This window comes from Lycorma delicatula, chromosome 2 (genome assembly GCF_047948215.1).
Source record: "Lycorma delicatula isolate Av1 chromosome 2, ASM4794821v1, whole genome shotgun sequence".
NCBI lineage: Eukaryota > Metazoa > Arthropoda > Insecta > Hemiptera > Fulgoridae > Lycorma > Lycorma delicatula.
In genome coordinates, this window is record NC_134456.1 from 220,163,929 (window position 1) to 220,185,473 (window position 21,545).

Consider the following 21,545-nt stretch of genomic DNA (forward strand, 5'->3'; position numbering starts at 1 on the left):
CTTCTAAGAAGAGAGGTTAAAGAAAGTGGTGCCGCTTTACGAAAAGTGCTTAGAATTGAATGGCGATTACGTGGAAAAGTGAAGTCGATATGTAGTAAACTAAAACTGTAAGTAAAAACCTTTTTTCACGAGTTAATTTTTTTAATGACCAAACGGCCCTTACTTTATGAGAATTCCTCGTATATTCTTTGTCGTTCGACTGGTTGCTAGTTGTGGCTTTAGACCCGGGATGAAATCTGTGATTTGAGATCGCATTAGGTGTGTATTTGATATTATATTAATTAGAAATATGTACTGCAGTAATCAAATAACTAACATTCATTTACATCTTTACGATTGTAATTAATTTATTAAATAAGTAGAAAGATTTAAGTATTAGTTGAGTTGAATGTAAAGAAGAATTACAGGCACGTTGATTTTACTCGATGAGAATCACAGAGATCAGGTTGACCTTTCTGTATAGCACCACGGTAGGTAACATTCTGGACATTTCCATTGACGGGATGCCCCCATCAAACCGTATGGTTATCAAGGACACGGTAAACCAAAATTACCTATATTTTTAATATGAATCCATATGGCGTTTAGAAAAAAACACAGAATAAAGAAGGATAAAAGAAAAGGCTGAATGGCTATAAAGAAACGATCCGCTTTTCCGCCACAGAAGAACCTCGAAGCCTAGTAAGTAAGCTCGCTAACAGGCATACATCTGGCGCGTCCTGGGTAGTGGGCATCTATCCGTTGGGAGGTCAAGGTACCTTTACGATCTAGGAGTGGTACTGATTTTATGTAGACCAGCTTAAATTTGTTCTTTAACAATTTTCTTTTCTTCCACGAACTAAATAGCAACCTGAGATGAAGTTCGCCTCCTGTTTCGTTAACCCTAAACCCGCTGACTATATTACCTTCAACCGGTAAGTATTTTTAGGCGTTTTGCAAGCAATCTTTTACAAAATTCAAAATATATTTTTCTTTCACAAATCATAGTGTTACAAAATATATTTTTTCAGAAAATAATGACTAATAATGTATTGCAATAGTTGTACTTATAAAGTTGTTTGAGGAAGTCTTGATGAAATATAAAAAAAAAAACATTTTCAGTTTCAAAAGTTTCGATCCACATATACCAAAAAAACACTACCATAACCAAAGTTCTATTATTTTGTGGTAATCAAGAAAATGTATACTTTTCGCTACCTTACATTACTACGAAATTGTTTGGTTAGCTGGCATTTCTCCCGCCACCACCCCATTCGGTCGCCCTAGAGCATAGACCAAATGTACCGTGCCAAAAAACAGCTACTGTGCCTCGAAACAGATTTGCGACCTCGTTACCTAAATGCTCCTAATGAGCTCCTATCTTGCGTGAGCGGTTAAGCTGGGCGCCGTACAGCACCCGCATATGTGTCCCTACCGCTCACTTGTCACATTAAAACTAAATCGGGGAGGCGCACCCCTTGTTACAATTTAAAACTATAAAAGTTACAATTTAAAAGACGGCAATTTAAGCCGCCACGCCTCGGTCGCTGTTTGCCAGCTAGTGTCTGTCCACCATTTAAAGCGCTTGGAGCTTATTGCTGATGGCAGCCATTAATTCTAGGAAGGTTTTCCACCGACACGCCACAGGAATCAATAAATCCCAATTTAGTTTAAACAAACTACCGATGACGGTTGAACATCGCAACCTCATCGAGGAACTCCCACACGGTCCGACAATGCGGCTCACGCTACATTGACTCGCCGTTTATGAGCGGCCAGTTTTCCCCCTGACCTCTAAGTTCCAGGGTGGCCCGGTCTCTGGACCCCCAAGAGCAGGGCAGTCGAACATTAGATGTTCGTTCGACTGGACCTCCCCGCAGACACACAACTCATCAGCCGCTAGGCGAAACCTGAACAGATATTGCATCAAATTCACGTGGTTGGTGAGCACTTGGGCACCCGCCGCCCTTAAAAATGAACTTGAGGCATACCATCCCCTCAGATCCTGTATAAATCTATACAGAGATCTTCCCTAGTAGTGGTGTGCCATTCATGCTGCCATGCCTCCATCGCGAGGCCCCAAAGCCTCTTCCGCAGGCGGGAAATGGGCAACTGTTCGAAATTTAGACCCGGTGCATTTTGATAGCCGTTCCGTTCCGGTTCTAGCCCGGCCCGAAACCGCATCCCAAATACCTCGGTTTCTCGTACATTACTAGGAAAAATAAAATTAAGTTATTCATACACTGTATGCAACATTTTTAATGTAACTGGTGCTCTAGGGAACCCTAATTGGATTCATCCTCCGCATCTTTAGGGCGATTTTTTTCTGCTGCCTTATTGGGCCTCCAAAAGTGTTTCAACTTATGGAAGTGCTGTGGATGAATACCACAATTACAACCTTGGCACCAAAAATGACTGGGGGATTTTTCTGGATGAGTGGAACAAACCAGGCACAACCTCAATTTGATTCATGGCAAGCGTACCCTTCCTGCACCTTGTGTTTCTTTACTAGAAGATTTAATTGTGTCAAAAAAAAAAACAGATAGAAATGTGCCAAAGGGAGATTGTTCCTCTGTTGGCTATTATTTATTCCAGGTTTCCTTGCTTTGAATTCTTCTTCGACTAATAATTCTGGATTAGGAAGATAGGCTCTTATCCATTTAGGTTTTGTGTGTTGAACCACAGATTTTTCGTCACCACTTTTTATCTCGTGTTCCGAATCGTCGTCATTATCACTCCCAAATCGCTTTGAGTAGGTTCGAACAATTCTTCACTAGCCGAAGATTATCGAAATCATAATCATCTGCAGCCACGTAACTGTCTTCTTCGTTGTATTTATATTAGTGATTTCGTCATGTTTTTGTTGAGTGACATCCTTTATATCAGTGCTGATTCACAATGCGGCCGTATCTATATACAAAAGAATAGTCAATACTCATATTAATTACCGCATTATTTAGTCGTATAGTAATCATGTAATCAAACGTTTATAAATTTATAATATTATGTCTTTCAGTTCTATAAAACCCTTGATATTTTCATATGATCACTCTTTTGTTTTCATATTCAACTTTGAGATACTTGTGAATCGGCCGCAGGAACTCGTACGCGCAGTTCATTTACTTGAACTGTATAAGCTTAATGAATTTATATACATATTTCACGTCTTTTTAGTACAAATTTAATCTCTAACCAGCAGTGACGGCTCGCGTATAGACACTGTAGAACTGGAGCATCCCCTATTTCCACTTGATATTATCGATAACATTTAATATAATGAGTCATTTTTTCTGTAATTCTTTCTTTATACTTGTACAATATATAAACCTTAAGCTTAGTGTCAGTAGCCATCCCCCAGTTTGTTACAAAGATGCAAAACTCTTTGGATGGAACTGTGGTCTTCACAGTTCCAGCGGCGTAGTGTTTGGCCGTTGTGCGCATGCGTTCATAAGAAGCTGCACGCGAGGCTGCGAGAGAGAGAGAGGGCACCACTGTCGCTCCCGCAGTGACGACCCTGGCGTGCTGATGGAAGATAGTTTTTTTTTAATTTGCATATGTATGGAGCGTTTCTAGTTTAGTCAGTGGAAGGAATATGAAAGTGAGTTAGTTGTTTTTGGGTCCGGCTGAAATAGATGCTCTCACCGAAGCTGGTCTTTGCGCTTTGGGAGGCTCTATTGGTACAGGTTTTATTTCATCTGCGCCTGGTGCTTTTTCTATAATAACTTGCACCTCTGTTTCCGCAGATTCAGGTTTTCTTGTCACAATTTCTTTAGATTTGTGACTACACGACGGAGCGATCTGTTTCTCTTTGTCAGATAAATCAAGATTTTTAATTCTTACACAAGTTGGTGACTTTACAATCTCAGATTTAGCTGGTTTTTTAAACGGCGCTGGTGTGTCTCTCATGTCAACGGCGTCAGTCCGGGGATGAGCCTTCTCATCTTTACTTTGTTTTCTCTGATGAGTCGACTCAATCTTTGAATCAATGATTCTTTCAATCATCGTCGCAAGACTTGGTGCCATCGTGTTAAGCAACTGCTCCACATTAATTTTAGATGTGGAAGGGGCAGCCGCTGCTTCTGCATAAGAAGTCGATGGTCGTGGTGTACGCTTATTAACAATCTTCTTTGCTTCAGGATAGCTTACCTTCTGAAGCGTTTTAACTTCCTGAATTGCTGTTTCTAATTTATATGTAGGGCAGTTTCTTGAACGACAATTGTGATGCCCTTTACAGTTAACGCAGGTTGGAGGGTCTTTACATGGGTAACCCTCATGTGTTTTCTCTCCTCATATACATATTTCCTGCGCTTCACATCTTGCTGCTGTGTGTCCGAATCGTTGACACTTAAAACATCTCATCGGCTGCGGGATGAAAGCTCGTACATCAAGCCGATGGATGCCAGCTCGTACCTTTTCAGGAAGATTCGGCCTATTAAATGTCAAAACATGCGAGGCCGAAGGAAGAATCTCACCATTTCTTCTCATAGTAAGTCTGCGACATTGAGTTACTCCCTGACTCGACATTTCTTGTACAATTTCTTCTTCTGTACAATTAAGAAGATCGCGACAAACAACAACTCCTCTGGATGAGTTCAGTGTGCTATGCGGTTGGACAGAAACCGCAAATTCACCGATCTTCTTCAACGCCAAAACTTTCTGGCTTTGCATGTCGTTGATGGTTTCGACATGCAATCCATTAAAAGTTTTACGAATTTCCTTGACAGGACCACCAGCACAATTTGTAACTTCTCTTGCGATAAGGAATGGACTAACTTTTTGAAAGTTTCCATTCTCCCTTGTAATAATTAAAAATCTTGGCTTTGGTGCGCTATAGCCAAATAGACTTTTCTTTAATTCTTTACTGATTCTATCAGCATCTTTCTTTATCCTATCAGATTCTTTACTTTTTTCCTCTTCGCTTGCGGCGAATCGGAGGTTTCTAAACGAGGGTATTTACGTGCACCCTCTGCCACGTTTGATTGTTCAATATTCATGAACAGTGGATCCCTTCTGTAGCAAGGCTAGCCGCCGGGGTACACCCCCACTCCAGGGCTACTAACCTTGGAGGTCCGATCCGGTACTCCGGTGGAACCGGCATATATCCTGGCAGAGAGCGGATGCGCAGTCTCTGCACTGACTCCAGGCTCCTACTCACCGAAGCTTTCAGAGCTCCCATGCACCGACATACATGGGCACCATTGCTACATGCTTGCCATCGCAGGGGGCATGTGGACAACGGAAGGGTCTCCGTTGCACCTGCAATAACATTGACCCTGGACGCCACATCGCCAGCTCTAAGAGTGGTATGAATCCATTTCCAAAATCGTTTATTATTCCATTTCCTGCAGGTAGCCAAAAATCCAGTCCGTTTAGTGACCTGAAGTTGGAACCAGGTCAAACTTAACAAGGCATAACCGAGGAATTTATTCGGAACCCCGTTAGCCAGCTATATGTGATGTACAAAGGTACAGCTGTTGCCGCCCTGGACGTGGAACATAGATGTTGTGTTCCGGACGTGGGGATTATCTACCTCAGGGCCCAGGATCTTCCTTTCATTTCCTTATTATAAATTTTTCATTTTCTGTTGCGTGTAAGAGTGGTAATTTTTGTTGATCTTTCTTTTTTCCACTTTATTCTCCTCTGTGATTCTTCTTTGAAGCCCAAAAATTTCTAAGTCGGATATGTTCCAACCAAGATGTTTCCTTGTTCATTATATTTTTCATGAAATCCTGTTGTCATTTAAGATTTTATCCATCCATCCTTTCCATTTTCTTCACTCTTCTTCGAAACTCAAAAATAAATTAAAAAACTATCTAACTACTTCTTTTCATTAAATTTGACCAATCACGATGAAGTTCGACATTTTATATCGTTAAACACAGAATTTTATTTTAATCTTTTCCTCGATTTAATCGGAGATTCTTTTTTATGTCAACAATTCGTCACCATTTTAAAAGTGGTTGTTCCCGTAATTTCCTATTTGCAATTTTAATTTAATGTGATAAAATCAAAATAGTTTTTTTTTTTTAAATAATAATATTTTAATTCTTTCGTGTTAAGAATGTTTAGGTATTAATTTTTCACGTATTATTTATTTTATAATGTAAGATTACATAAGAACGTTAACTTTGCTATTTATTATTACCTTATATCTTAAATATTTAAATATTTTACCTTCGTTATACTGTATATTATATACGAAGTTGTTTACAAAATGATAAGAAATGTTTAATTGTCACTTTGCTGAAGGTTATACTGTTTTAAAGTAAGCGAGTTATTTTGCTTAGTGGTACTTTTTTTCTTCATATCGTTGTAATATTTCATAGAAAAGAAAATGAAATACTCTTGTACAACAAATAATAGCAGTAGTGTAATTCATCAGTTATGTTATACAATCAATAGCATTGTGAGTAGAATTATTATATTGTTATTTTATATTTAAATAAATTTATTGACTTACAATTTGATTTAAAATATAACTACTTTGTTATTTCTATTTAAAATTTATAAATGAAACCTTGAATAAATACGATTGGATTTTTTAAAAAATTTTTTATAATACTTTTATTTAAGTACATATAACTTAAGTAACTGAATTCAGTTATGGAGACTTTGAAACATATATTGAATAACTAATTTGAACGGTTTTTAGTACTTATACCTTGACATAAATATTTCATTTCGTAACGTTTTGTGTTACATTATATATCGTAACGTGCACTTATATGATGTTTACTGTCGTGGGTGTATTTTTTTTTTTAATAAATCAGATGTTATTTGCGATAGTCATCGAGTTACTTATTCGGTTTCACGCTTTATTAATTATTTAACACTGCATAACTTTTATTTAAATTAATGATATTAAATAATTTTTATTACGTTTCATTACTGGTAATAAAAGTTATCTAATAATTAAAATTACAAAGATCGATGTTAAAACATTACGTTTGTATGTTATGTTAATTAGGTTGTTTATCGACGTAAACTTTGACTAGAAAAATTAACTAAATAAAAAACGGTGGGGATGTATTAACCTTCAGTGGTCACGTGTTTAAAATATTGATGATATAACAACATTTTTATCGTTACTTTCATAAATAAATAAGTAACTAGTTTAAGAAATTACAATATTCCTTTAAAAGCCTCGAATTAATGCTTGATTATCAAAATTTGTTTTTATATTCTGAAATAAAGTAAAAACTTGACCGCGTATGTTGTTAAAATGGCAAATCTTGGAATTCCTTTGGTTCTTTTATTACTTTTTTTTTTTCAGTCCAGGTACTTTTGGTTTGACATATTATTTTTCAGGGTATAATTAACTGTCGAGCATATTTAATCTGTTAAGTTATAATTCATTGTATTGTTTACTTTATAATTGATCTCATTTTATCATAGTAGTCTTCATTTTTATCTTGAATATTTTAGTCATATAATTTTAATTACTTCATTCAAGCGTTAATGTTTTTGAATTAAAAAAAACACCTTAAAATTTAGTGTATAAAAATTATCTATCTGTTCTGATTAAATTAAAATTTCTACAATAAGTCGATGGGTAAAATTAAATATTGTGTATTTATTTATGAGTTTATATCCGATTAATATAAAATAATATGTTTATTTTTTAATGTACTTCAAAAATAAAATATAGGAGACTTAGTTGAACCAAAATATAAACGATTTTTTTTTTATATTCAAGTCTTTAATTTGCGTATAGTTGACCCATTTTAATTTTTTTTCTTTATTACTTAAATAAATGATTTTTTAAATTAAAATTGACCTTATCTACAAATAGATTAGATACTGAAAGATTTTTTTCTCTGCTGTGGCAGTATGATTTTATATCGTAATGACATAATTTTAAAATATTCAAGAATTTTCACGTAAAAATTCAAGAAAATTATACTGGAAAGCTTGGATAAAAAAGCTTGGATTAAATGTCAGGAAAAGATTTTTGAAAGTATATGTTTGGAGTGTCGCTTTATATGGAAGTGAAACTTGCACGATCGGAGTATCTGAAAAGAAAAGATTAGAAGCTTTTGAAATGCGGTGCAATAGGAGAATGTTAAAAATCAGATGGGTGGATAAAGTGACAAATGAAGAGGTATTGCGGCAAATAGATGAAGAAAGTTTGGAAAAATATAGTTAAAAGAAGAGACAGACTTATAGGCCACAAACTAAGGCATCCTGGAATAGTCGCTTTAATATTGGAAGGACAGGTAGAAGGAAAAAATTGTGTAGGCAGGCCACGTTTGGAATATGTAAAACAAATTGTTAGGAATGTAGGATGTAGAGGGTATACTGAAGTGAAACGACTAGCACTAGATAGGGAATCTTGGAGAGCTGCATCAAACCAGTCAAATGACTGAAGACAAAAAAAAAAAATGGATAAAAAAATAAATCTACTGCCAGAGAATATTAGTTTATGCTCAGCTGCAGGTCTCTTTACAACGTTTCTTTGTATTTATTGTGTTGTTTTTAATCAAGGCATATATTTTTCATCATTGCTTTTGTTGTGAAAGGGTTTTTATTTGTAGGCCAATATATTTAATTTAATTTTAGACCTCACCCTTTAAAATATTAGAAGTAGCAGAAGTATATTGTAAAAGCATAGCGATAATTAAAAACTAATAAATGCCGAATCTAAAATTAAACTGCGTGGAGAATTGTCAGAAGCATTTGAGATAAAAATGGTTTAAGGTAGGGGATGGGATCTTCCCAATCTATTCAACATTGCCTTTAGAAAACGTAATTAAAGAATGAAATAAAGAACTAGTTATACATCGAATCTGTATATTTAGGAGCGCGAAAAAATAAATTAATCGTTTAGCCTTTGTAGATGACGTAGTTATCGTAGCTGCAAGTATTGAAGAAGCAAAATTAAAAGTACATCTATTGGCAAAAAACAGCAAAAAGATAGGTTTAGAAATGTCCTACAAAAAAAAAAAACAGAATTTATAGCCAATGATAAGAACTGTGTTGAAGAAATAATCTTTGAAAAGGGACAAAAATTTTCAAAGTAGGTAAATTTAAGTATTATGGTTAACACCAACTCGAAAAGAAGGAATTAAAAGTTGGATTCGTAAAGTGGAAACAGCTTATAGACTGACAGCGAATGTTTACAATAAGAAATTCCTAAGCTATAAAGGTAAACTACGACACTGCAAAATAGTAATTTGCCTAGAAGCCTTATATGCAAACGAGTGCTTAGGAAAGTTTAATAAAAAAATAATCGTTTCAAAGAAGAATCTTAAGGAAGATTTTTGGACCGAAAAGAATAGAGAAAGGTTATAGGTTAAAATCTAACAAAGAAATTAAAGAGTTAGAAACGGAAATGCGAAAAAGAAGTATGAGGTTTTTTCCCCCATTTTTATAGAGTGAGGGACAAAAAATATACAAAACAATTATTTAACTTTTTTAAAGTAGATAAACCAAACTAGAGTGGCACGGAAAGTAAACCAAGAGACCTAGAATAATTGAATAAAGATTGGGAAAAAGTAATATCAGATATAGAGTTCACCTCCCCTTTCGATTACAATAGACTAGACCAAAACTGTCCAAAAAAAGCCCAAAATCCAAAAACTTTTTTTAACTGCAGTAATAAGGTCTCATTAACAGCTTTTCAACGATATATCTAAGTGGTACTTATTTTCATTGGTTCCAGAGTTATAGCCAAATAAAATTTTAATTAATGAAATATTTGGGCTTACAAGGGGAAGGCACATCGGTTCGAACCCGACTTCATTTCCTTTTCTTTTTTTTTTTATAATCGGATGTATTAACCTCCGATTGCAAAAAAAAAAAATATGAAAAAAATCAGAAGTTATTAGTGAAATAAAATTTTATGAACTTTTCATTTTAATTCAAATTTTTTTTTACACAGTTTAATAATTATTAAAAAAAACCATTATTTAAAATTTAAAAAAAAGTTTAAAAAAATATTTATATTTTGTCGGATTCGAACCGATGTGTGCATGGTTCCGGATCCAATACGTTCTCACTTACACCTCATAACTACGTGAGGTGAACGACGTATAGTGTTTGTTTCATCGACGTGTTTCAACGAAGTGAAACAAAATTTATATATAAACCAGTATAAAATTCTATATGGATACCACAAAAAAATGTGATATGTGGTGTCCACCACAATGCAATAGTGTAACTATCCACTTTATTAAAGAATTGGAGGAAAGATCTCACTTTCAAGTGAAATAAGTTTAAATGAAGTGCAGCAAAAAAGTATATGTAATTTAACTAACAAGGAAGTCATGTGATATCCACATCAGATATTTATTGAAGTAAAGATGAAATTGTCACAAAATTGAAATTATTGTAAAGTAATATAATTAATTACCTTTTTAAAGGGTTTTGTTTTAATTTGTAGTATTTTTAACGAAAACATAATTTAATAAAAATAATTTAAAAATATCAAGACATAACTTATTCCTGCTGAATATTTCAAATTAATAAGTTACTGCTTTGTAATTATTAAGTAGTATTTAAATAATTTTATGGACATTTTGTTAAGTGCAGTCTAAAAACCTTAAAACTATTAGCGTTATAAAATTACGTAATGATTGTTATACCTGTATTTCATTATATGTAATTCTTTATTACTGCATAAAATGAAAAAAATAAAAATAAAAATATATATATTTGTTAATATTTCAACAATATATTAAGGAATGTTTTTGGGTTGTTTTAGATGCCGGGTGGTGGCGGTGTGGAAGTTCAGGAATCAGGACGAGCTCTGAAGGTACACACAGACAGCCCCCACCTGGTAAGTCTTGGTGGCGGTAGACTCAGCACAGCTGTCACCCTACATCCGTTGCCTGAGGGTAAGTTTTATTATTAGAATGAAAAGAAAGACTGCAATTAACTGCCTGATTTATTAATTCGCTTGCTTATTTAATCTATCTTTCATTTAAATTTATAATAGAATAAATTAATATCGGTGTGGTAATATCTGAACTTTTATTTACAAAATTTATAAAGTTGTGGTGATAATTACCTAAACGAATTTGTTTCTAGTCACGAGGTATTATAAATTTCTTAAAAAAGTGTTAATTTCGTTGTTTATGGTTTACTCAATAGCTTTTCTCTTTACTTTTATTAAATTACGTAATGTATTGTTAAAATATTTCTGTTTTTATATGATACAGAGTTTAATAAAATTATGTTTTGTCTATTCAGCAAAAATATTAAACGTTATAGTGTTGTATTATTTAAGCTTTGGACTTATAGCTTAATCTTACTTTTTTAATTATTATTATTATTTATTATCTGTTAAAAAAATCACACAAGAAAACATTCTCAATGATTTATTTACTATAATTTGAAAATATAAACAAAAACGTTCATGTGCAGGGTGATTTTTTAGTCCTGTTACCCAATTGTTAATGTCTTGTAATTTTTTTCTAAGAAAGCGAAATTTTGTTTTGTGACACGAAATTTGTAGCGCTACTCAACCGGTATAGATACGGCAGTGTGAGTTGATTTTTGATTTTCCTTGAGCTGTGTAAACTTTTGTTCCGTTTTCCGGTCGTGTTACGAACAGAATGTCTTTTACCATAGAACGAGTTTTCATTCTTGAACAATATTTTGCCACGAAATCGTATGCTAGTGTAAAATAATCATTTCAGATTAAATTTGTTGGTGTTCCTCCGCCAGAAAAAATGTCAATTTCTAGGTTAGCAAACCGATTTTGAGAAACAGGTTGTGTTTGCGACAGAAAACGTAGTGGTCGACCAACTCGCTTGACAGATGACGTTTTAGAGAATGTGAAAACAAGATTGCTCAATTCTCCACGGAAAAGTTTACGAAAACTTTCCACGCAAGTCGGTTTGTCATATTCGAGTGTTCCGAAAGCTGCTAAAAAATTGAAATTGTATCCGTATCGCGTACGATTCCAAAAGCGTCAGCCTCCAAATTTAAACAAGCGATTGCAATATTGCCGTCGGTTTAGGTCTCGTAAACGATAACGAAATCGAATTTTTGAACGTGGTGTCCTTTAGTGATGAAACTTGGATCCATCTTGATGGTTATGTGAACAGTCAAAACTGTCAAATTTGGGCGGTTGAAAATCCTAACGCTTTACAAGACAAATCTTTGCGTCCTGAAAAAATCGGTGTGTGGTGTGCGATATCACGTCATCGTATACTCGGACCTATATTCTTCGAACAGACAGTAAATGGTGAAGTATACAGGAATATTGTGCGCCGATTTGTGTCCCTCCTGGAACCTCAAGACGGTATTCCACACAACATGCCACACGTCTCGAGAAACCGTGGATTTTCTGCAAGAGTTCTTTGATGATCGAATAATAAGCAAGGGCTTATAGCCTACAAGGTTCCCAGTCCTCACATCTCCTGACTACTTTTTGTGGGGCTATATTAAGTCCGAGACCTTCAAAAACAATCCTCACACTATTGATGAACTTAAAGTCAATATTACAGACTTAATCACGAATATTTCCAATGCAACTCTTAAAAAGGTTTCTGCTAATATACTGAAAAGAGTCCTTGCGTGTATAACCGCAAGGGATGGGCATTTTGAGCATATCTTTAACAATTATATAGGTAATAGCTTTTTATTAAATCTCTTTTGTAAGTAGCAAATACATTTTTTTATTCCACCTAAATTTCCCTTTACTTAAATTACATTTAAAATTGTGTAACAGGACTAACAAAACACTGTATATATCCTTCAATTATTTTTAATTTCATGGCTGCATTTCTATTATTGTTGCAGCAGTAACTAAAGTATACTATAGGAAGTATACTGAATGGAAAAGTACACTGATTGGCCAAGATTTTGGGTATCGCGATTTTACATTTTGGAAATTTAATGAATGTTTATGTTAGCGCGTATATGTTGCGATATCTGGCAAATATCGATATTCTCCGGTGATGTCGACAAATACCAAATACGTTTGTGAAAGACCGAATTATTTGCTTATTCGGACCATAGTCGGTATATCTCCACAAACATAGATATGCTTTGGTTGGGGTCGAAAGGGTTACAAGAAATTAAAAAAAATCTCCGGATACCAATCTCTAAGGTAAATAAATTACGAGAAACTCTCTTAAAAAAAAGGAAATATTTAATTCCAAACATAACCTATGCTTGCTTTATACACTAATATCGACTAATTAACGTTAAATATACAGATTATATATGTTATTCTCCAACATTGGAGGCGATTATCAAATTCACCGCATTTATAAAAAAATCTAATCAAATTTTCAGCATTTTATAAACTGAAAGGGCCAATTAGGACATATGCAATATGTTATCTGCATGGATGAACGATAACGATGTAAATAAATAGTCAGATGGTTTGCCCTTTGTTCAGTTTTTTTATAAAAAAGACTTTTATTTTACTTTCATTATCAGTGCATGCAGAATGCGGTGAATTTGATTAATCCCTTCCAATATTGAAGAATAACATATATAATTTGTATATTTAACGTTAATTAGTCGATATTAGTGTATAAAGCAAGCATAGGTTATGTTTGGCTTAAATATTTCCTTTTTTTACAAGGGTTTCTCGAAATCTATTTACCTTAAATATTGGTATCGGGTGATTTTTTTTGTTTTTAATTTCTAGTTATCTTTTCGACCCCCACGAGAGCGTATGTGTGTTTGTCGACATATACCGGCGAAGGTCCGAATTAGCAAATATTTCCTTCTTTCACCCACGTATTTGGCATGTGTCGTCTTTCACCGGAGAATATTGACATCTGTCAAATATTGGGCTTTCATGGTAATATATATATATATATATATATATTAAAAGTCTTCGAATTAAATAGCTCAAAAAATGTCTAATTACTAGTTGTTATTGATGGCATTAAACTTTTAACAAAATCAATAAAGTGGGAAGAATACGTTTTGCCTTTTAGTGTAGTGGTCAAACTAAAGTGAACTTCAGTACGATGAAAATACTTTTTAAGTTATTTAAAATTCCAAAGGGTTTAAATCGATCGGAATTTGATTTGGAACAAATATTTAGCTGTATGTGTAATCCAGCTTTAACCTGATTTGACCCTATCGAACAAGAGACCATCATCATACAGTATCTTAATTTTTTTTTCCTAAACTATACTGGTTTTTTTTGTTTATAAGTTTTGAGGAATATTTTACTAAGTCGTTCTAACTTATTAAAGTAAAGAATTACTTTAATAAATAAAGGAATAAAGGGAGATAGCAGGACTCGCACTTAAAATATATAAATTTTTTAAACTTTCATTTTAAAAGTTCAGAATCAAATTGTTTCTGTAATAGTATTATTTAGGCGACATGTGAACTTTAAAAAAAAAATAAATAATACCAAACATAATCGGAGGTTTCGAAATTGACTAGTATAAATAATAATAGTAAATCTAAACTGTTTTTACTCGCGACAGTTTTTTTATGGATTATATAATTTGTTAGAACTGAAGATATACCACCGTAAACTTTCTTTATATAAAATTAAAAAGTAGTAATTTTTTTTACCTCTACGCGCGGTCGCGTACTATGACGATGAGCTTTAGCATCACATTCCCTCATCCCCTCTCTCTTTTATTTTGATATGACCCCCTACTCTTTTATTTCCTTTTCACCACCCGAATAATTTAATTTTCTTCACTTCGCGGTCTAATTGCAAAATGAAAGGATTCATTTTTTTTTCTTAATTTTTTTTTTTATACTTATCATGAATTGCAATTTTTGTTTTAAAAATATATACATTCACAAAATAATAATAAATAAATAAAATACTACAAAAAAATTAATTTTAAACCTTTGGTTTAGAATCAGTACTTATATATCAGTAGAGTCGTAATAACTTATATAAAACAGGTCGACTCTTGGGCAAAAGTATAAATATACGTATAGTGAAATTGGCACATGCATAAGTTTCACGGGCTTTTTTATGTACTTTTGGAAATTGGTCGTCTGCAATTTATACTTTTTTTTACAGAAATTCGCATAAAGGTACGGTATTATTTCGGTCGCAAGATATAATTGGGGTTTTTTTTTCTTTTGTTTGTTTTACCTCCGGGTCCGCAGTCAAGCAATTCATTCCGCAGAGGATGAGTTGAATGTTTTGTAGCGTGTGTGAAAAATGCCATGCCTGACCGGGATTCGAACCCGGGACCTCCGGGTGAAAGACCGAGACGCTACCACTCGCGCCACGGAAGTCGGCTATAATTGGGGGTTGGATTGAATCATCTTTACGTTTTGAGGACTACGAAAATACCATTCGTTTAAAATGCAGTTTTCTTTTATACTATGTATAGGTTTATGGATACAATTTTAAGGCTCAAAAATTACTACATCAGTTTCATTGAATTGTAGATATGCTGTTGTAGTGTATCTGAAATTTTGCATATGAGAATTCGATAAATATTGGTTGAGTTCCAGAGTTACGCTCATTTTAAGATCGAAAACAGACAACATAACCTCAATTGCGGGGAGGGGGGGATGAAAATGAATTTCTTTATTACGTTTTTAGGTCTGAGGATAACAAAAATACCATTGATGTATAACATTTTTTGACTCGCAAATCCCAAAAATAACACTCATGAATAAAGTTTTCTGGCTCGAAAATTTCCAAGACTACTTAAGCAATTTCATTGAAATTTAGATATGCTGTAGTAGTGTATCTGAAGTTGTACACGTGGGAATTTGATGAAGATTGGTCGAGTCGTTCTTGAGTTGCGCTAATTTCTTTTTAAAAAATTTTTTTATTTTGGGGCTCGAAAATCTACAAAATTTTTGGTTAAATTTCATTGAAATTTAGGTATGCTAATTTCGTAGTAGTGTACGTGAAATTTTGAATTTGAAAATTCGATGAAGATAAGTTGAGTCGTTGCCAAGTTACGCTCAATTTAAAGTCGAAATCAGACAACGTAACATCAACTTGAGGTTATGTTACTTTGTATTGGTGTATTTTTCGTGTGCGCTTAAGCAGTGAGCCACACGAGTTTAAACTTGATATTTGTGTGAGTACAGCAGTGGCGGATCGCGTATAGGCACTGTGGAACTGCAGCACCCCCTACTACCAATTGATATTATCGATAACATTTAGTATAATGAGGCCCTTTTTCTTTAATTCTTTCTTTATACTTGTAAAATATATAATCCTTAAGTTTAATATCTGTAGCCATCCTCCAGTTTATGAAAAAGATACAAAGATTCCAGGGGCGTGGTGTTTGGCAGTTGTGCGCATGCGTAAATAACAAACTGCACGCGAAGATGCGAGGGGAGAGAGATCACTGTCGAACTCGCAGTTCCGAGCCTGGAGTGCAGGTGGAAGGCAGTTTTTTTTTTACTCCGCGTGTGTACGGAACGTTCCTTGTTTGTTTCCTTTTCTAGTTTAGTCGTTGAAAGGAATTTGAAAGTGGTTTAGCTGTTTTTCCCCTAGTGACAGAAGATGGCGGTAAACAAGGGCTCTTTGATTGCCAAATTTGCCCAAAACTACGCTGAAAGGGCGAAAGAGAAGGTAATTAATAAAAACTATTTGTTTTTGTGTACATAGAAATTTAAATTAAACACCGTTGGACTATAGTGTTTTAAAGCGGACATTTTATTAAATTATTACCTAGTAATACTAAAAAATATTATCTGTATTGACATTTTATTATTTATTCGGTTAAACCAAATATAGTTTTTTAACACAATGTGCTTAAATACAGTGTTTCATATTTTTGAATGTGATAAAGTGTAGAATTAGATTATTATCCTGCTTCCAGCTATTCTATTTCATTCATCTTTTTTCGGTTTTTTTTTAAATTTTACAAACAACTTAATTATATTATTTAATTAATTATATTATTATAATTATATACTTAATAATTAATATACTTTAATACTTAATTATTATATACTATTATTATTACTTAATTATATATATTATTTGTTAAATTTTGGAAATTAGCAAAAAAAAAAACACTTAGCCTCGGCTTTGATGGTTTGGTTTCATATTTGCAGGATGCAGTCGTGTTATCCCAGACAACGTTTAAAGCCATAGACCAAGGCCCTAGCACCCTGCGGGGTGAAGTTGTAAATGAAAGATATTCATTAAAAAAAATAATAATCGTACCTACATACAATGTGTAGTAGTAGTTATATTTGCTTTACAAATAAAGTGGTAGCTAACAGTAACCATCTTCTCGATTACGCTGGTTTGGGTTTATTAACAATACATCGAGTACAAAAAAAAAACAAAAAACAAGAAATGTAATCCATAATTTATGAGATGTTTTAATAGTCACGACTTTCCATTACTTACAATTTATAATAAATCAACAATAACTTTTTTGATATAATATTTCCTCTATAATGATTTCTTTTAAATCTTTTTTAAGTTGGAAAGTAAAAAATACCTTATGCAAAATGTACAATAAAAATAGTAATAATAAAAGAAACCATTTAAATATTATAAACTTTAATGTAGTAAGTTTATATGTAGTTTACCTTTGCTATTTTTTTAATTTCTAGGTAACAAAAGAAGATATCAACTTGATTTTTGGTGTCCAGTCTTTATGGAATATCTAAAAAATAATTTCTAGATTTGTTGAAATTCCGAGTTAAATGGATTTAAATTTTTTTTTGACACCCGGCTATTTTTTTTTTTTTTTTTTTTTGTTATTTCTCGGTAACAAATGAAGATATCAACTTGATTTTTGGTGTTTAGAGTTTTCATGTGAATATTTAAAAACCATTTTTTTAGATTTTTCGAAAGTCGACCTTGAAATGGATGAAGAAACGTAAAAAAAATTTGAACATTGGTTACTAATTTTCCTTATTTCCGACTGTATTAAAAGAGATATTCACATGATTGAGGCCTGCAAATACTTTTCAGATATATATTTCAAAATCGTTTTCGAGTTTTTTGAATTTCGAATGTTTAAGGAGAACGACGATTTACGGCGCGGCGGCTGTACCAACAGAGCCACTTCCACTGTTACTAAATGTACGATAAGATTGGCTGCAACTACCTCCCGTTACTGTCGTTTGCTACTTGTGTTTCACGGGTAAGGCTAAGTACCGGGCAAAATACATTTTTAACCGTACGAAGGACGGGTAACCAGCTATAAGTAATAATTTTAGCCGGCCTCTGTGGCGCGAGTGGTAGCGTCTCGGCCTTTCACCCGGAGGTCCCGGGTTCGAATCCCGGTCAGGCATGACATTTTTCACACACGCTACAAATCGTTCAGCTCATCCTCTGCATTAATGCTTAACTGCGGACCCGGAGGTTAATCAAAAAAAAGAAAGAAAAAAAAATTTTAAATGGAGACAAACTATTTTGAAACCCGCATTCTTTAGATCACTCATAGATTCATTCTTTAGATCACATTCTTTAGATCAAGTTTCGGGTCCTGTACTGACCAAACGCTGCTGTGAAGAAACTACAATACACTGAATTTTTTTTTTTTAATGAGTTGAACTGTCTTTAATTTTTATTTATCATTATTATCCTCGTAAGCGTTAGTTCAATGAACACAGGAGCGTCTATGGGGCAATCGGGCAGAGCCCTCTTCTTGCTAGACGGTAAGGGCGAGCGAAGGGATCCCTGATCTTCTAAATATCCCCTAACCGCGACGGAAAACACAAAGAAACCATATAGCGCGGGCACAATAACCGCGATGAGGGATTCTAGAACTCATATGTGAAATAAGTATGTTATTAAAAAATATTGCGGGTGAAGTCGCATTGATATCGCGGGCAAAGCCGCGACGGGGGAACGATAGTGTATCATATATATATATATATAAAAGCAGGAGCAAATAAATGTGAAGAATACAGAACAATTAGCTATGCACTTTTTATTAACTAGCCATGCATCAAAAATCTTAACTAGAATTATGTACAGAAGAATTACGAGGAGAGTGGAAGAAGTGTTAAGAGAAGAGCAATTTGGTTTCAGGAAAAGTATAGGAACAAGGGAAGCAATTAAGGCTCAGATTAATAGTAGAAGAAAAATTAAAGAAAAACAAACCAACATACTTGGCATTTATAGACCTAGAAAAGGCATTCGATAACGTAGACTGGAATAAAATATTCAGCTTTTAAAAAAAATTAGAGATCAAATACAAAGATAGAAGAATGATTGATAACATTTACAGGAACCAAATAGCAACAGTAATAATTGAAGAACATAAGAAAGAAGCCGTAATAAGAAAGGGAGTCCGACAAGGATGTTCCCTATCGCCGTTACTTTTTAATCTTTACATACAATTAGCATTTAATGATGTTAAAGAACAATTTATATACGGATTAACAGCACAAGGAATGGATGAAGTCCTACGCAAGAACTACCTCATGAAAATAAACATGAACAAAACGAAAGTAATTGATTAGGTTTGCTAACGTAGATATATCACTCTTTTTTGTTTTAGCCCCTGAACCACCGTCAGGTATTACCTCAGAAAATGATTGAGGGTGATATGTATGAATGTAAGTGAAGTGTAGTCTTGTACAGTTAAGGTCGATTACTTTTGAAATGTGTTGTTAATTGAAACTCAACCACCAAAGAACACCGGTATACACGAGTATTCAAATTCGTATAAAAGTAACAGCCTTTTCTAGGATTTGAGCACTCGACTTCGAAATCGGCTGGTTTGTGATGACGAGCACCGCTAGACCAACCGGGTGGGTTAGATAAATATCTAAAATTCCTTTTCGGGTTTTTTGAATTTTAATATTTTAAGGGATAAAAAAACATAAATTATTTTTTTACATTTTGGCTGTTTATGCTGCCTACTGTTTAATCAATCTTTATGAGATTTGGTAACATTATGATAATGGTAATCTACGTTTTTAATTTTGATTATATATTTCGCGGGCGAAGGCGCGAGCGGATATCTGACTAATACAAACCAAATTAAGGGTCTTATACTGACCAAACTGTTGCTCCGAAGAAATTACTATACACTGTGTGTGTGTGTGTGTGTTATTGAACTTTGTATTGAAAGAACGTATGTCTCATTAAATATATTTATTTTCGAAAAGCTTTTGGATGACGTTTTCGGAATTGTTTATTTTCTATTAACTAAGATTTGTTTTAGAATTTTTGTTGTGATAGTGATTAAAATTATGAAATTCAATTCTTAATAATATTTGTAAATACTGTAAAATTCTTATTATGGTATCAAGAATTATAGTACAAATGACGTATAAAACTTGTATTCATAAAAGTATAATTTTATCAAATAATTTATACTTATTTTATTAAAATAATTTTTTTTTGTAAATGCAAAACTTTCTTGTTTTTTACTTTATTTAAATAAAAAAATTATGTAATTTTAATTATATTCCATGTCGTAAATAGCTACTAAAAAATAAACTAGACTATTTCTCCCGACTTTTATGTATGGCTTCTCGAGCCCTTCGACCATGTCCTTGATCTCTTTGTAAAAATCTATTCGTTCTACTGAACTTATCTTGTTACTGATTTTTATTTGTAGTCTGGATTTCTTATAACGTTTAGCTTTTTGTTAATTAGAAGTGTAAATTTTTTTCGGTTTCGTTTTTTAGTAGTGCATTTCATAATACGGCTAAATAAAATTCCGCGTAAAGTGTATTTCGTGATAGAGATAAATATTTTTTTAAATAATTCAAATAATTAGGAATATCGTATTAATTTTTTATATGTGGTAAGTAGGTTTAAATATTACATAAATTAAAAGAAAAAGTGTTTATTTTATTTGTATTAATTTTACTGTACTTGCGCACGATTTTTTTGCTTTCTGACTTTTGAGTCTTAAAAAACTCAAATGAAATTATTTAAACAGGAAATATATATCAAAAAGTAATTTGATTTATTGAAAATTGTAAGTAAAGTATTGGAAAGTAGCGACTTTATTAAAAATATTTCTTAACTTATGGATTACAAATTCTGTTTTTGTTAATAAAACCAAATCAGCGTAATCTAATTGTGTACTCATAGCTACCATTTTATTTGTAAAGCAAATATAAACTGTTACATACTATCTGCTCAGTCAGGCATCGCTTCGCTCTGTTCTTTGGGGCGTAAAAAGAGATTCACTTTTTGAAAACTGATTTATTTATCGTAATCGTGTAAAAATACATAACTTTAAATTTAGGTATAAGATTCACTAAAGTTTTTCAAAATAATTGTAACTGTTTTTTGCACAACCAATCAGGTACAGCCAGATATGCGTTAATTTTATAATTTTCAAAATTTTTTCAAGACAAGATTTATTTTTGCGTGACACATTAACTGCTTATTACGAAAAATTACTGTAATTAAAAGATTTTTACTATTTCGGTACTTAAATAATTCATTTCAATTTTTTATTTCTATTAAACGTTAACCTTTCTACTGCTATCAAATACGCTGTTGGAATTTTTAAAATTGGTCTTACCGTTCCGGGGATATAACTGAATTTCGGAATAAGAAAATTCCGGATAACCGAACAACCGGATCATCGAGATTATATATTTTGTATGCAAACGTTACCCCTTGTACCCCTTAGCAAATACGCTGTTTGAGTTTTTAAAAATTGTCGTACCGTTCCGGAAATGTAAGTTTCGGAAAAATAACGGATAACCGAATG

General features: G+C 33.2%; 1 protein-coding gene across 1 annotated transcript in view; it reads left to right on the forward strand.

Moving 5' to 3' along the window:
• The window catches only part of LOC142319660 (pleckstrin homology-like domain family B member 1), a 615,345-nt gene that overhangs the window by 320,810 nt on the left and 272,990 nt on the right, over window positions 1–21,545 (forward strand). The window contains exon 2 of the mRNA XM_075357205.1: window positions 10,682–10,814. Coding sequence (XP_075213320.1) covers window positions 10,682–10,814 — 133 coding nt within the window. The remainder of the gene's footprint in view (window positions 1–10,681; window positions 10,815–21,545) is intronic.